At 36.2% G+C, this 15,411-nt stretch overlaps 1 protein-coding gene across 1 annotated transcript; it reads right to left on the bottom strand.

Moving 5' to 3' along the window:
* Positions 1-1,361: 1,361 nt before the first annotated feature.
* Positions 1,362-13,315, bottom strand: dusp5 (dual specificity phosphatase 5). The gene is made up of 4 exons (XM_088341219.1): positions 12,810-13,315; positions 7,450-7,589; positions 6,174-6,393; positions 1,362-2,740 (listed from the first exon to the last, which is right to left on the bottom strand). The coding sequence occupies exons 1-4, from the start codon at positions 13,171-13,173 to the stop codon at positions 2,358-2,360; spliced, it is 1,107 nt and encodes a 368-aa protein (XP_088197345.1). The 5' UTR covers positions 13,174-13,315; the 3' UTR covers positions 1,362-2,357.
* Between the last annotated feature and the right edge of the window lie 2,096 nt (positions 13,316-15,411).

Below are 15,411 nucleotides of genomic sequence, written 5' to 3'. Positions count from 1 at the left end.
CAGTAATACAGTGTGTTCTACTTTTAACTAAAAAGAAATAAATAATTCGATATAATGTATCCATTCAACGTAACTAATCAATTATTGTCTATGGAAAATACAAAAAAAATACGTAAATACTATTCAGTACTTTTTAAAACTCCAGTACCCGTAAGCATTTTTTTCATGCTATTATTTTTCATACTTTCGAAAACTCCCATTACTTTATAGAACTTCTCTTATGCTTTTGAGTCATTTTTCACGTGTTTTAATACTTTTTCAAATACTTTCCAGTACTTGTTAATACGTTTCAGTATTTACATTTTTTTTAATACTGTTTGGTTTTTTTTATAACATTATAACAGTATTTTTCAGTACTTTTTCAAACTTTTCAATGTTGTTTAGCACTTTTCCTCAGTACTCGTTCACACTTGTCAGTATGTTTGTACTCTTGAGTATTTTTTAGTACTTTTTTCATACTTTTGTGGTCATTTTCACATTTTTATACTTCTTGGTGCTTGTCCATTTTTTTGAAGTTGTTAGCACCTTTTAATACTTTTTTTCATATTTTTTAATACTTATTCACACTTTTCAGTGTTTCAATACTCTTCAGTATTTGTTTGCACTTTTTCATACTTTTGAGTTCTTTTTCAGAATTTGTATACGTCTTAGTGCTTGTTCATACTTTTTAGTATTTTTTTCAATACTGGTCAGTATTTGTCAGCACTTTTTAATACTTTTCAGTACTTATAATTCCCAGTGCTTTTTTAAGATATTTTCAGTACGTATTCATTCTATTTAATACTCTAATATTTGTTAGCACTTTTTCCATACTTTTGAGATATTCTTCAATATATTTTATCACTCTCATACTTTTCAGCATTTTTTTTTTAACTTTTTAGTATTTTTCACAGTACTTTTTAGTACTTTCCCAATAGTGGTCGGTACTTGTTAGTACTTTTTCATACGGAGTTGTTTTGTTATGTTTAAACAGTTTTCAGGACTTAAATAATGTTTTTCAGTACTTGTTCACATTATATATATATATATATATATATATATATATATATATTTTTTTTTTTTTTTTTTTTCAATACTCTTCAGTATTTGTGAACGCTTTTTCCATACTTGAGTACTTTTTCATACTCTTCAGGATATTTGAGCACTTCTTCATACTTTTTAGTACCATTTCATACATTTCTCTTTTCAGGATTCTTTAGAGTTCTTCCAGTACTTTTCAATACCTTCATCATGCTTTCAGTATTTTCACTAACATTCAGTACTTTTAAGAGGTCATTTGCTGACTTTAGGCGTAAATAAAGGTTATTTATTTGGAATGCTTCCAAACTTTGATTCCAACTCATTCAACACAACTCCAAGACTCAAAGGTTCTTCCATTTTTTTATTCAACACGTCAACAACAACATTATTGCAAAAAATGATAATAATAATTGAAATAAGTTAGATGGAGATGCCTGACAGTATTTGGGAGCTATCAACCTAAAAGGCGTGTACGGATATTGCAGGTCGATAAGAATTGTGGACTTTTTCCTGTCCGGTCCGTTTTGCTCTTCTGGTTTCCACACCAGGCACACTTGAACACGTCTTTTTTTCAAGTAAGACTACAAGCAGTCACAGTTCTTTTTTTTAAGGGACAATGCGTTTTATTTAGCGCCTCTCAGTGGGAAAAAAACCCCTCCATTTATTGTTGACTTAAACAATAAGTTAAATGACAAGAACTATCATACGTGCATTTTTAAAACTACTAATAAAAGAAATGTGAATTTATTTGACATAACATGAGCCTCATCTAGACCTCATTTACATTTGATGCAACGGGAATCGAACCGGGATCGCGGTGGTGAAAGCGCCACATCCACTAGGAAAGATGAAAAAGGAAACGGCATTTTTATACTCACAGTGCCAACATTGTACAACACGGTACTGTGAGTACAAACTGTGTGATCATGATCACAAATCTGATTCAATCTGATGCCTTTTCCAATGTAATCTACATCCCTAGTGGTCTAGTGACTACAAAGTGGATTTGGGCTGGTAAGGAATTAGTATTGCTATTCTAATAATTACGACTATTTTTGGGCCGGGCAGCGAGAATATAGTCAGACATTAAACCGGTTTGTGGTATGGAAAATGTTGCTGACCATTGATATAAACCAGTGTTTTTCTAATGGTGGGGGGACGCAAGGCTCTTCAATTAGCGCGTGTTTGACCTTTGTAGGTGCAAGTGCACCTCCAATACTCTAGGGGGCAGTGGCACGCTCATATCTTCTTCCAAGGGGATCATGAGAAAATTGAGGAGAACCGATCTATTGGTCTTTTTAACCCTCAGGAGGCCCAAAATATCACGCACGGTCCCTTTAAGGCAGCGCCGTCATCGGGCTCAGCTGTATCGGACGCCGGCCCGGCGACTTGAGACACGAGGTAGGAAAAGTGAAGACGGAGGCTTCGAAGTTCTTGCCGGCGAAAAAGGAAGCCGATTCGGGGACGCAGGGGGCTTCGGGCTGAGGGTCGGCGAAGCGGCCGGGGGCGCCGGAAAGGACCTCGGCCTCGAATTGCAAAAGTTGCCCCATGAAACTGAAATTGGGCGAGACCACGGCCCGCCGCTGCTTGATGATGTCGAAGGCGGCGTCCAGTCTCAGATGCAAGTTCTTCATCATGTAGGCCAGGCAGATGGTGGGCGAGCGAGAGATGCCCGCTTCGCAGTGGACCAGGACCTTGCCCCCGGACTGCTTCACCTCGTCTGGAGGAAGGACACACCGGGTCTGACGTTATTTCCGGCGCTTTATTTTGAAAGGGCGATCACAACGTATAGAAAATAATAAATGGCATTTCCAAAGTGCTAATTGTATGCGACATAATAAGGGGGTCACTAATGTGTCGCCCGCGAGCACCAGGTGGCCCCCTAATAAAACCTGAATGGCCCCTGGGCTGGTCCTGAAAATAGCTCACCGGTAATGGGTCGTTGTGTTTTTTACTGGCATGAGGTTTTAGCTAGCAGTCGATTGGCATTTTAGGCCTGACCCAACTCGAGTTTTGGGTTGCGTTCAGGCTCTTACCATTATTATTATCATATGCACCGCTTATTCTCAGTAGGGTCGCGGGGCTGCTGGAGCCCATCCCAGCTATCTTCGGGCAGTGGGCAGGGGACACCCTCAACCGGTTGCCAGCCAATAACAGAGAGAGACAACTCACTCGCTCATTCACACTTAGGGACAATTTGGACCGGCCGATTCACCTGACATGCATGTTTTTGGAATGTGGGAGGAAACCGGAGTGCCTGGAGGAAACCCCACGCAAGCACGGGGAGAACATGCAAACTCCACACAGGAGATTCGATCTCGTGACCTCAGAACTGTGCCACCATGCTGCCCTTAAGATCTTACCTCTATCTGTTAGTTCGTATACTAAAGAAATAAGGAAATAAAAAAGGAAACTTAACCTGAGCATTATTAAATATTATGGATTACGCTGCAAATAAAATAAAAATAAAAAATTCCATCTGCAAATCAGAAAACAGTGTACTTACAAAAAAGAAAAACAATATTGAAAATAGGCAATATTATCTACCAAAGGAAGAATTTCTTTTTTTTTTCCCATTGTCAAATATTTTTCGTTTTTACCAGTCAAATGACACGACAGATGCGCAATACAATACAACGACATCTAGTGGTCAAAATCATAAAGTGGCAGTAAGGAACATCGATTCGCTCATTAAAATATGGCAAGGATTTATCGTTCCTGTAAGCGGAAGTGTCGATCAGCCCGCTTGAATCGAAATAACTGGGCAGCTTAGTCGAATTACTTTCAAGCTCCTGCTGGCTAAATGTAGGTTAAAGCTGCTAGCGGCGGGTGCAATTAGCTTTAGCCTTACGTAAGCGGGACTAAAACAATGCACAACAGGAAGCCACCGAGACAAATGAGGCAACGGCTGTCTACTGATAAACCCTCCCACGTGATTGTTTCTGTCCTCCCACGTTCAAAATCCATTGATGTCTTCTCTCCTTATTTTGAGTGTCTTTTCAACTTTAATGACTCTTTAGACATTCTTTGTCAAAGTAAAAATGGTGCTCCTTTTGATACATATATGTTTTCAAAATGATTTGTATTTTTGTCACCATAATTTAAACAGATTCGTTAAAACTACAATGTCATTGACTCAGAAATACAAAAGCGTTCTTAATAATTGCTTTCAAATGAGGAAAACAACCCCTCCTACCCTTAATGTGTGTTTATTTTATTTTTAGGTTTATTTTAACTCATCATAAAACATAGAAAATCATTTTTTATTAACATGACATTCATACTTCACAATACTCGTCTTGAAATGAAATTAAAAAATCTCCTATTTCCTGTTTGTGTCAATAATTGAGTCATTATTTTCTTACTTTTACACGTTTTAGAAGTAATTCATAAAGAACAGTGTGTCACGTATTAAAAGGTATGAAAATACATGAAAAATGAATTGAAACAATAAAATATTTCCCAATTTATATTCCATCTGTTTTATGAAAAGTATTTTTCTAATTTTACTGAGAAACTCAACTATCTAGTAGAACAAGAAAAATGATTAAAGAAATGAAAAGTACAGGGAAGAAACTGCTGAATACTAAAAAGAAAAAGTCCAAAATGGAGACGAAAAAATAAATGATTCCTTCCCAAAAGAGGATTGAGGGATTCATTTTCTTATTAAAGTAGACTAAAAATAGAGCTTTACTAAATATATATAGTCAAATAATCAAGAAATGAGTGCAAAAACAAAATGCGAAATAATAATTCAAATGATAAAAACACACTTTTTCAAGAATAAATATGAATTGAAATGATTAAAATTCCAATGTTTCCTTCCATATGTCATAATAAGAAAATTGCAATCATTAAGGATTCTTTTACTAAATGTTACGAAAAAACAAAATGTGAAAGAAAATACATTTACTAAGAATGAAAAGCACATAATACTAAATTCAAAATGTGAAAACAAACATAAGGGAAAAAAAAAAATCAATCGGGCATTTTTTATTTTTAGTTTAGTTAGCTCACTGGAGATGAGGCCAAGGAGGCGGAGACAGAAGGCCCACGCCCTTGACCGTGATTGGCTTAGACTAAAGTGATTACGCTATAGTGTATTCCTGAATGAGGTCTGTCAGGCACCAGCCAGGTTGATTTAAGGCGAGCCCAGACGCCATCTAAAAATAAAAACCTGTGCGGAGGAGTCGCCTACATCATCATCTCACACGAGAAAGAAACGCTTCGAGACGATGCTTTTACGATCCTTGTTAAATGTTCGGAGGAGAAAAAATTAAACGAACACGAGGAATTAGGAGGTAGACGTAAACCCCAAACACCCGCAGACGGCTACACGGGTCGAACCCTCAAAACTCGCCGGACGATAGCGTACGTTTACGTTTTATTAAAGTATGTTCTCCGTCGCAAATAGGACAAATGCAGTATAGTGAAATAAATATAAAAATATTTTTAGAAAAACATATAAAAAATATTTCAGAAAACTCATAAAAACAATAATTGAAAACTGAAAACAAAACATAAATTCTGAAAAAAACAATTCTGGAAAAAAAATAATCTGAAAAACTAAAAAAACATTGCCCTATTACAAAAAGAAAAAACAGTATTTGAAAAAATTGAAAAAAATATATATATATTTCCAAAACAAAACCAAAATATTCTGAAAAACAGTTATTATGATAAACTAGAAAATATTCCACAGAAAACTGAGAAACATTTTCAGAAACAAAATTTGAAAAAAATGTCCTGGAAAATTGAAACAAAGATCCAGAAAAATTAGAAACAAAAACATTCAGGGAAAATTAAACAAAATTCCCTTGAAACTAAAACAAAATATTTTTAAAAATTCAGTATAACAGAAAGAAAATGTTCTAGAAAATATTTCCCCAAAAACCAAGAACAAATATTTTTCACCCCAAAAATTTGAAACAAAATGACAATAAGATATGATTACAAATATAAAAACTATATATTTTATAAAGGGCCTAGAAAATATTCCCCCTCTAAAACAGAAAAAATATTTTCAAAAACAAAACAAAACAAAAAAAAAAACATTGAGAAAAACGACAAGCTATTCCACCAGAAGCTGACAAATATTTATGGAAAGAAATCCAAAAACCTCCGCCCTACTGAAAATGAGCAAGGCATCTTACCGATGAAGCGAATGGCCTCTTGGAAGTGCGAGCTGATATCGGCCACGTGGTTGTCCTCCACCGGTATCCACTTGTATCGGTATCGGCCCTTGGCGGGCCGCAGGTCCCGCCGCGACACGTTGAGCAAGGCGGTAATTCCCAGCTCGTCCAGATCGTCCTGCCGCGAGGCGTGGTACGCGCTGCCCAGGTACAAAAAAGCCAGCAGCTCCACCGGTCCGCCCTGAAAAACGCAAAAGACGCGCCGTCGATGATATCGTTTATATACTTAACTTTTTCAAATCAAAAAAAGAGATGAATAATAGACGGTTTAAATAAAAATATCTTGTAATTAAATAAAAAAGTACAATTGCAACTATGATGAAAACAAAAAAATACACATAAAAGTATATTCAGAAAAAGAAAATACAATAAATAAATAGAATCAAAAAGAAAACTAACATAAAATGAGGTTAAAAAAATAGACATAATGGGAAAAAAAATGAATACAAAATAAATAAAACGCATTACCAATTGAATATAAATAAAATAATTTTCAAAAATGACATGTAAGTAAACGAAATAAAAATACAATAAATAAAATCCAATCCTAAATGTGAAAAAAAGTAAATTGTTAATAATATAAGAAACAAAATGAAATTGACAAAAAGATACCGTACATAACATATGAACAATTTAATGAAACGGTCTTTTGATAAAATGAAATATACATGCAGACATATACATGTGTATTTATTTCCTCATGCATGATTTGAGACCGTGAAATGACATCTGTGCCCTTTAGTGTTATCTGTGGTGTTCCGCAGGGTTCAGTACTCGGCCCCCTTCTTTTCAGCATTTACATGCTTCCAATAGGAACAGGTGATATTATTTGCAAGTATAATATCATTTTCCATCTGGACTTGAATCACATTTCTATTTTATAGTTCATGGATGACCTATACATCACGTTGGCATTAGCTCAGGAGGTAGAGCGCTCGTCACGGGATCAAGAGGTGGCAGGTTCGATTCCCGGCTCCTCCGTGTTATATGTCGAAGTGACCTTGGGCAAGACACTGAATCCCTGATATGCAGGTAGGCGCCTTGCATGGCTGACTCCCTATGGGTGTGTGTGAATGGGTAAGTGTGAAGCACATTGTAAAGTGCTTTGGGAGCTCTTCATTGGCTCCTCATTTGATTTGAGTCGAACTGGATGAGGCCCGCCACTCTAATTATTTATGGCTGGCGTCAGGTACAAAGGTGCGCAAATCCAAAGCAGGATAGAAATAGTTTTGCTCACCTGATCGTAATCCGGTTTGCGCTGAGCCGGTTTCTCGCCGCCGCCGCCGCTTCTTTTCTCGCTTTCGGTCCCGTTCGGCTCGGAACTCTGGGCCCGGGTGCAAAGCTCCGGATATTGCGAGCGAAAGTTCTCGTAACCTCCTGCGTAAAAAAGCCAATGGCCGTGATAAGAAAGACCTTGCGGAAGCGGCCGGTTTATGAAAGAGATTGAGCGGATTATAGAGGGATTATAAGAGAGCCATTGATTACAGGAGCTTGCTAATCCTTTTCACCAGCGCTCGCTTGATGTCAAGGCCACGGGCGGAAACGGAGGCGCTATTAACACCTTGTTGCAGACCAGGCCAATCCGTTACCAGATCTTGTTTTGATACACGGGCAAATTGGAGTCGCTTGAAAAGAATGTTTTTTATGTATTGTTACAGTAAAATATATATATTTTTTATTATTTTATCTTTAGGAGTAATATTTTTCCATCTTAAATAACATTTTCTATCAGTTTGTGATTGAATCCCTCTCATTTTTCTTTTGTTTTAATTTTGTTTCAGATTTTGCCCTTAATTTTTTTGTTTGGTTTTACCAATTTTTTAATTTTTTTTGAATTATTTAAAAAATAAATCTTTTACTCATAATTGTTTTCTGTCTTTCAGACTATTTTAGTTGCTTTATTGATTTGTTTTCTCTATTTTTGGGAATGTATGTATATATTTACAGGAACATTTTTCTCTGTTTTTAAAATGTGTTTTCCGTTTTTCAGAATGATCATTTTTGTTTTATTGAGTTCATGTTATTTTAAATAGTTTTTTTTTTAAATACATTTTTAATTTCTTTTTTTCCAGAAAAAAAACTTTCAGATAAATTAGAATAAAAATATGAAAACAGAACAATATTATTCAAAATAAAAGAAAAAAAAATCTGGAAAACTGGGGGGGGGGATCCCAAAAACTAAAAGGAAAAATATTCAGAATAAAAAATAACAACTCCCCCCAAAAAATTACAAACTATTTTTTAAAAAACAAAAATGAATTCTGAAAAACAAGAAAACAAATCCTGAAAAACAGACAATTCTAGAAATACGAGAAAATATTCGCACCAAAAACTGCAAAATACTTTCGGAACCCCCTCAAGATATTCTGAGAAATTTGAAAAGAAAAATTCTGAAAAGATGAAAAAAAATTCAGAAGAGTAGGGAAGAACATAAAAGGGACAAAAAGTATTTTGAAAAAAAATGAAACAAAAAATCCTGAAAAACAAAAACTTGCCAAAACCTATACAATCATTTGGGGATAAAGACAAATTCAGAAAAACACACCCCAAAAAAACTTAAATACTTGGAAAAATTGAAAATAACACCCCTAACCCCCCTCTTTTTTGCATTCCGCCTCCATACTACCGAAAGTCGCTTTCACAATTTGTTTTTTTTTGGGCACTGACTCATTCGTACACTCTGTTGATTGACTTTTTTTTGTAATACGCCGGCAACACTCACTCACCAATGCGGTGCCATTTACACCATAAACAATGTTCCTTCTAAAAAACAAACAAACAAACGTTTCATATTTCTTACATCGTCTCTTTTTTGCTGCATTGATTTCGATAATTGTTTTTGTCCTTTCTCCATGGCAACATGAGTCATTCTCACAGACAACAAGAACTTCTCGTGAGTCAACTTTTCGGAATGAACACAACCGTTTCGCCTATTGACACATAAAAGCCAAATATCGTCGCAAGTATTTTTCCCACCCGGCACCCAACAGAAAAAAAAATCTACTTTTGTCCATTCTGGACCTGGTTTATTCCCCAAAATAGATGTCTGGAACGAGGTTGTGTTTGGCAAAGCCAATGTGGACCAGAATGGGTTCCAAAAAATAGAATTTGCATTAGAATCGTCTATATCGTCATTCATTCCGAGGTTGTCAAGTCAGGTCCTGTTCATTTGTGACGCCCTTTTTCACAAAGAGTCTCAAAGGGCTGCACAGACTATTGCAAACCACAGACTATTATGACAGCATCGCCTGATCTAAAACCTACGTGAGGGCAAGGAAAAACTCAAAAACCTCAACATGAGGAGAATGAAGAAACCTTAAGAAAGGACCGTACATTAGGATGACCAGGCTGCACTGAATGTAACATTCCCAAACAAGACTATTAAAAATAAGGTATAAGATAATAAAAGTATAATGTAAAACAAAAAAATCAAAAGGATGACCATCGACAATATACAAGTAAAAAAATAGTGTGGCCTTGCTGGCCTGGTCCATATCCAGGCCGACTCTATTACTAAAATTAAACGAGTATCCAAATTAATTTGTATGAATCATTTGATTTGAAAATATACATTTTAAAGCAGTTTCTATAATGGATGCAAGACTGGGTTGACGAAAGCCTTTAAAGGGACAGTATTTATTATTTAGCACTAGGTTGTGAAACATTGTATCCAACAAGTTTAGACATGAGCCTCCAGGCTAAAACATGTAATATAAAGACTAAAGGCAAAAAAGATAAGACTATCAGGATGAATAGATAAAAATATCATAACAACGTAAGGATTCAAAAACTGTCCTAAATTATAATAAGAATAAGAATTCAATGAGGAAGAATAGTGCATTGTAACAATAGTGCAATGAATAGTTATTGTAAATAGAAAATAGTTCTTGTTTGTTGTCAGGGTGTCCAAATTTAGACCCTGAAAGATGCTCAATTCAAAACATTTTGGGGACGTTGGACTTGGTCAGTTTCAGACCCGATTTTGTCCCAAAACAGAGGACTAGAATAAGCTCTCATGAAATGTAGTATAACCCATCCCATTTGGACAAAATCGGATCAAAAATACTTTTTTTGTTTATTATTGTACCAAATTTAGCCTGCAAACATTGCACCATTTACAATCTCTATGGGGATAGATTTTGGGTTCATTGTGCTTTGGACTTGATTTAGTCCAAATATAGACATTTAGAATTAGGTTGATGTCAGTCTATTCAATGTGGACCAAATTGAGTTTACAAAAAAACAAAAAATGAGTAGGTCTAGGTTTAGATTGTCCACATTTAGCCTCCAATAGACCAACATTTCATTGTTGGATTTGGGGCCAAGTCTGGTCCGTTTCAGACCTGATTTAGTCCTAGAATTGTGTTTAAACTATCCAATGTGATCAAATAGAGTTAAAAAATAAATACTTGTGTTTTCGCTTACCCTTTAAAATTCAGTTCCCGATAAAAGTGCAATTCACTTTTTGCTGTTCCTTAGGCGAGGTGTTCTAATAAGGGTTTTAAACATATTTTATCATTCCAAAACAAGATTGGGGAAAGAGTTGTTTTGGGTGTTGATTTTTGTCCATTTTAGACCCGATTTTGTCCCAAAATAGATGCCTATAACGAGGTAGTATTTAGCCCAGCTAATGTGGGCGACGTTAATTCAGAAATAGTCGTTTGTGTTTACCTGGTCCAGATTTAGCCCAAGAAACGGGACAATTCATCAAATCTTTTGGACGGTAGATTCGGGGCTGAATAGGCTCCTTTTTAGACCAGATATCTTGAAAAATGGAGTCTTTAAATACATATATTAGTTCTCGTATTTAGCTTGTACAAATGTAAACCCCAAAGGATGGACAGACAATTCTCTGCGTCTTTTGGACGTGGAACTGGTCCATCTAAGACCTGAATGAGTAGACGTCTAAAATTAAGATCAATTAAAATTAAGGGAGTTGTCCAATGTGGAGCAAATTGGGTTGATACTACAGATATACAGCCAAAACATACTATGGAAAATACTAGAAGATAAAAGTACAGTAATACTACAAATATACTACAGATGTGCAACAAAAATATTACTATATAAATACTACAAAATGACTACAATGGAAATACCCCAAATATACAGCAAAACTAAAACTACAGTAATAGCCCAAACATATTACAAAAATACTACAGATTAAAAAGAAACACCTTTAATAGATAAATACAACACTTCTACTCGAGAAATTCAACAAAAATACTACTGCAGAATTAGTACAAAAATACTACAAAAGGATACAGTTATACCACAAAAAATACTACAAAACCAACCGCAGAAACACTGCAAAGATACAACTACAAAACAAAATATCAAATGCAGAGCTTAAAAGAGGGACTATTATTTTTTATTATTATTTATTTATTATAGTTTGCTTTAAATGTGAGTGTTTTAAAACCAATATGATGAGACTAATCATTTTCAAAAGAAATGTAACAAAATTCGGATAGGTCTCCAGGATTGGCCCCTTGGTCAAATAATTTCACCTATTGAGATGAATGACAATGAGGTGAGCTGTTCAATACAGAAGAAACAAACAGTAGTTGTTGGGTTTTCAACCCTCCGAACGTACCATTTACGACGTCTTTTGGACCGTTTTAGACCTCATTTATTTGATGGAATTACATAGCTGTCAAGCTGTACGTTTTTGCCGTACAAAGTACATTTATTATTCATTTTACGACGTACGAGAAAATCTGTATGGAAAAACGCAAATTTGTCAATGATGGCTACTATCCGGTATACAGCGACTATCAATCAAGTCAAACGAGTTGGCCGCGGTAGCCTCTATCTCGGTATCGTTTTTCCCGTTGCAAACAACTGTGCGCATGCGTCTTACGCCTGGGAACTTCCCATCATGCATCATTCCGTGGTAGTTGTGTAGTAAAAGGAAGTCCGTCTCTTTTAGAGAACCGGCATTTTCGGCTCAACTCATGAAAGAGAGCCGGCTCTCATACGGCTCACTTGCTTTGATGCATTCTATGACGAATGGTGATGTTGTATACATAAGTTAAAAAAACAAGTAAGTATAAAAGGAGAAAATGAAAAAAGACAGGTTTGTGGTTATCCCTTTAATCAGTATATTACCAACATCATTGAATAAAGAAAATGAATTCATAATTGAATCAAAAAATTCTACTTAATTCTATTTGCATGTATTTTTTCCTTCTACGGTGAACGTCCAAGCGACTTTATTTTTGAACCTATTTTTATAATAAACCTCATTGGTGTCGAGCAACTCGGTATCTCACAAAAAAAATGTTAATGAACAATATATATGATATAAGGAAACACATGAACAATATAACATGTTAAACGACATAAATAAACAAAATCTGGTGTAAGATGATTTCGTATTTTGTAAGGGAAAATGCGACAGTTTGTAAGGATATGCAGCCGTGGAGCTTGACAGGTATGCATTTACAATGTCTTTTGGACCTTTTAGAGCTCATTTACTTTATAGGATTCGAATTGGGTCCAGCGTGGAGCAAATGGGGTAGAAAACAGTCGTCGATCTAAATGTAGCCCGCGAGCGACAGTCCATTCACGACGTCTTTGGATCGTTTTGCTTACCTTTCAAGAAGCAGACTCTGGTCCTCCCCGCCAGTTCCTTCAGCGTGTTGAGGACAATTTGCGCCAGGCTTTCTCGCTCGATCTTCCTCCAGTGAGACGTTCCCCGGTCCAGCAGAACCACGGCGGCCAGGCCGCCTTGGCGCAGCCGCAGCAGGGCGGCTTCGTCCGGGATGACGAAACGCAGCGGCACCGGGCCCCCGCGCGACCGCCGGACCAGAACCGAGTTGAGGTTGACGTTGACCGAACCTTCGATACTGGAGCGGCTAAAGTCCAGATAAGGGCGACAGTCCACCATCAGGAAAGTCCCGGGCTGCTTCCGGATGATCCTGCGCAGGCGGCGGCAGTCGATGCTGGACACTTTCATTTTGATATTGGAAGAGAAGAATGATAATGATGATGATGATGATGATTATTGCCAGAAATGATTCGGGGGCGAACGAGGAGCCCTGTTAGTCCGGGTTCTACATTTCCTCCGAGGGGATTCCGGTCCCGTCTTTTTCTACTGAATGAGAGTGACGTCGGCATCCATATATGGACAGTGGCGAGGCGTGGTCCTCGCCCAGCCAGGGTGACGTCAGTCGCGTAATCCCGCCCACTAAGTGACGAACGCCACTATTGATTAACTCTTACTCATCTGCCGTTTTCTCGCATCACTTTCGAGGCGTTAACGCGTCATTGTGGGAATGGAAAGAAGTGAAAAATGGGTGAGGGACACCTGAGATTTGGTTTGTGGTTTTTGCTGAGTCATTCTGACAGGTTTTTCTTTTTCGGCAAACCGAACAAAAGATTTTTTATTCACCAGCAGAAAACAAAATTGAGAAAATACAAATGTAGAATCGCTTGCAAAATGATAGAAATCAGCTTTCCAGATTTGAAAAAAAATTGCAGATATTAATATGTTTAAATAAAAAGTAAAATACAGAACTGTATTTTAAAGAAATAAGATAATTATTAAGAGTAATTATTATCAAAAGGAAAACATTGTGCATACTCCATACCATTTCAAATATTTTTTTACAAAACAAGATAAAATACAGTGAAGAAAAAAAGAAAAACAATATTCTACTCTCCAAAAAATGGCTTCGTTTTCAAACTGTATTGATCTATATGAAGGTTTTTGGTATCTTTCTAACAATAGTAATAAAAATAAAATCATGACTAAATTCCAAGAAAATAATATTGTTTTGATTGCAGTTATATATTTGTTTTTAATTTTTAATATTTTTGGTTGTGTTTAAAAAAGAAACAACGAAAAAAAAAAGTAAAAAAGTAAAAAAAAAACAAAAAACTATGTTCTTTAAAAAACATTAATAAAAATGATTGATTTATATTAAAAAATAGTTTGTTTATTTAAAATAAATCCTTACTGTAAGTACAGTAAAATAAAATGTCAAACATCCCCCCAGCAAAAAAATTATATATCATATATTTTATATATATAAAATTAGCGAAAAAAATCAACCGCTAAAGTATATTGGAAACATTTTGTAAAATAACTAAGTTAGTAATTAACGATTCAATGATTGTTCCGACAGATACATTTTATTCTTCATTATTAATTTTGACATATGAACTAAAAAAATACAGTATTGAAAATAAAAAAAATAAGATTCACCCCCCCCAAATAAAAAGTAGTACAAAAAGAGTACAACAATATAAGGTTTTTTATTATAATGTGTTCATTCGTACTTCAAATCTTTAAAATGAGCAAAAAATCCGGCAATAGAAAAATCCTCCATTTCTCAGCTTCGGCCTTCTTTGTTGCTTGCATTCTTCTTCATGATCCAAACGGGATGTTTCCAATTTTCAGACTTCCTTGAAGGCATCATCGGTGACCCACAAACAGCGTTTCGTGGGAGTGACCTCAAATGGGCCGGATGAAGTCACTCGGACAATGATTTGATTGTTTCGTATACACTCTGACAAATTGGTATCATCAGAAGACATGAACTTGGTTCCTACACCTATTTCGTGGCCAAATTCAAGCACCTTTTAAGGGCTTTTGAAGCCAAATTTTTACGGTACCATTGAGAGAAGAAATCCAGCCTCCGTCAAAAGAACACGGGGCCTAAACCTTCATTTCAAAGCCCAAACCTTTTCTTAGAAGCCTAAAATCGGTTACAAATCCCAACTTAAAGCCCAAACCCTAGTTTCCTAAACCTAGCCCTACATCACTAAGAACCCTAATATAGGGTTCCTAGCCCTAAACCTAAATCTAGCTTTAACCCTCGACCTAACCCTGTTTCAAACTGTAATCCTAGCTCTAGATCTATTTTGGAATCCTACATGGAATCCCCGAGGTACCACCACAAACATCACCATCAACCACAGAGAGCTAGAACCCGTCACCAAATTGAAATATCTCGGAGCTGTCATCTCAGCAGAGAAGTCCGAACCAGAAATCATGGCCAGGGTGGCTCAAACCGTAGCCGCACTTGCCATATTTGAACTCATTTGGGGGGACGAGAACATAGCAGTGAATCAAAGATCAGATTCGTGCAAGCGTTGGTGACTAGGACGCTGACAGCAAAACTGGGACAGACAATCCAGGCTATGGAGATGACCTGCGTTAGGAATTGAATATTAAAAAGTAGCGTTTGCA

Source organism: Urocampus carinirostris, chromosome 8, assembly GCF_059441175.1.
Source record: "Urocampus carinirostris isolate Australia breed hairy pipefish chromosome 8, RoL_Ucar_1.0, whole genome shotgun sequence".
In the NCBI taxonomy this organism is placed as follows: domain Eukaryota; kingdom Metazoa; phylum Chordata; class Actinopteri; order Syngnathiformes; family Syngnathidae; genus Urocampus; species Urocampus carinirostris.
This window is presented reverse-complemented; position numbering and strand designations above follow the sequence as displayed.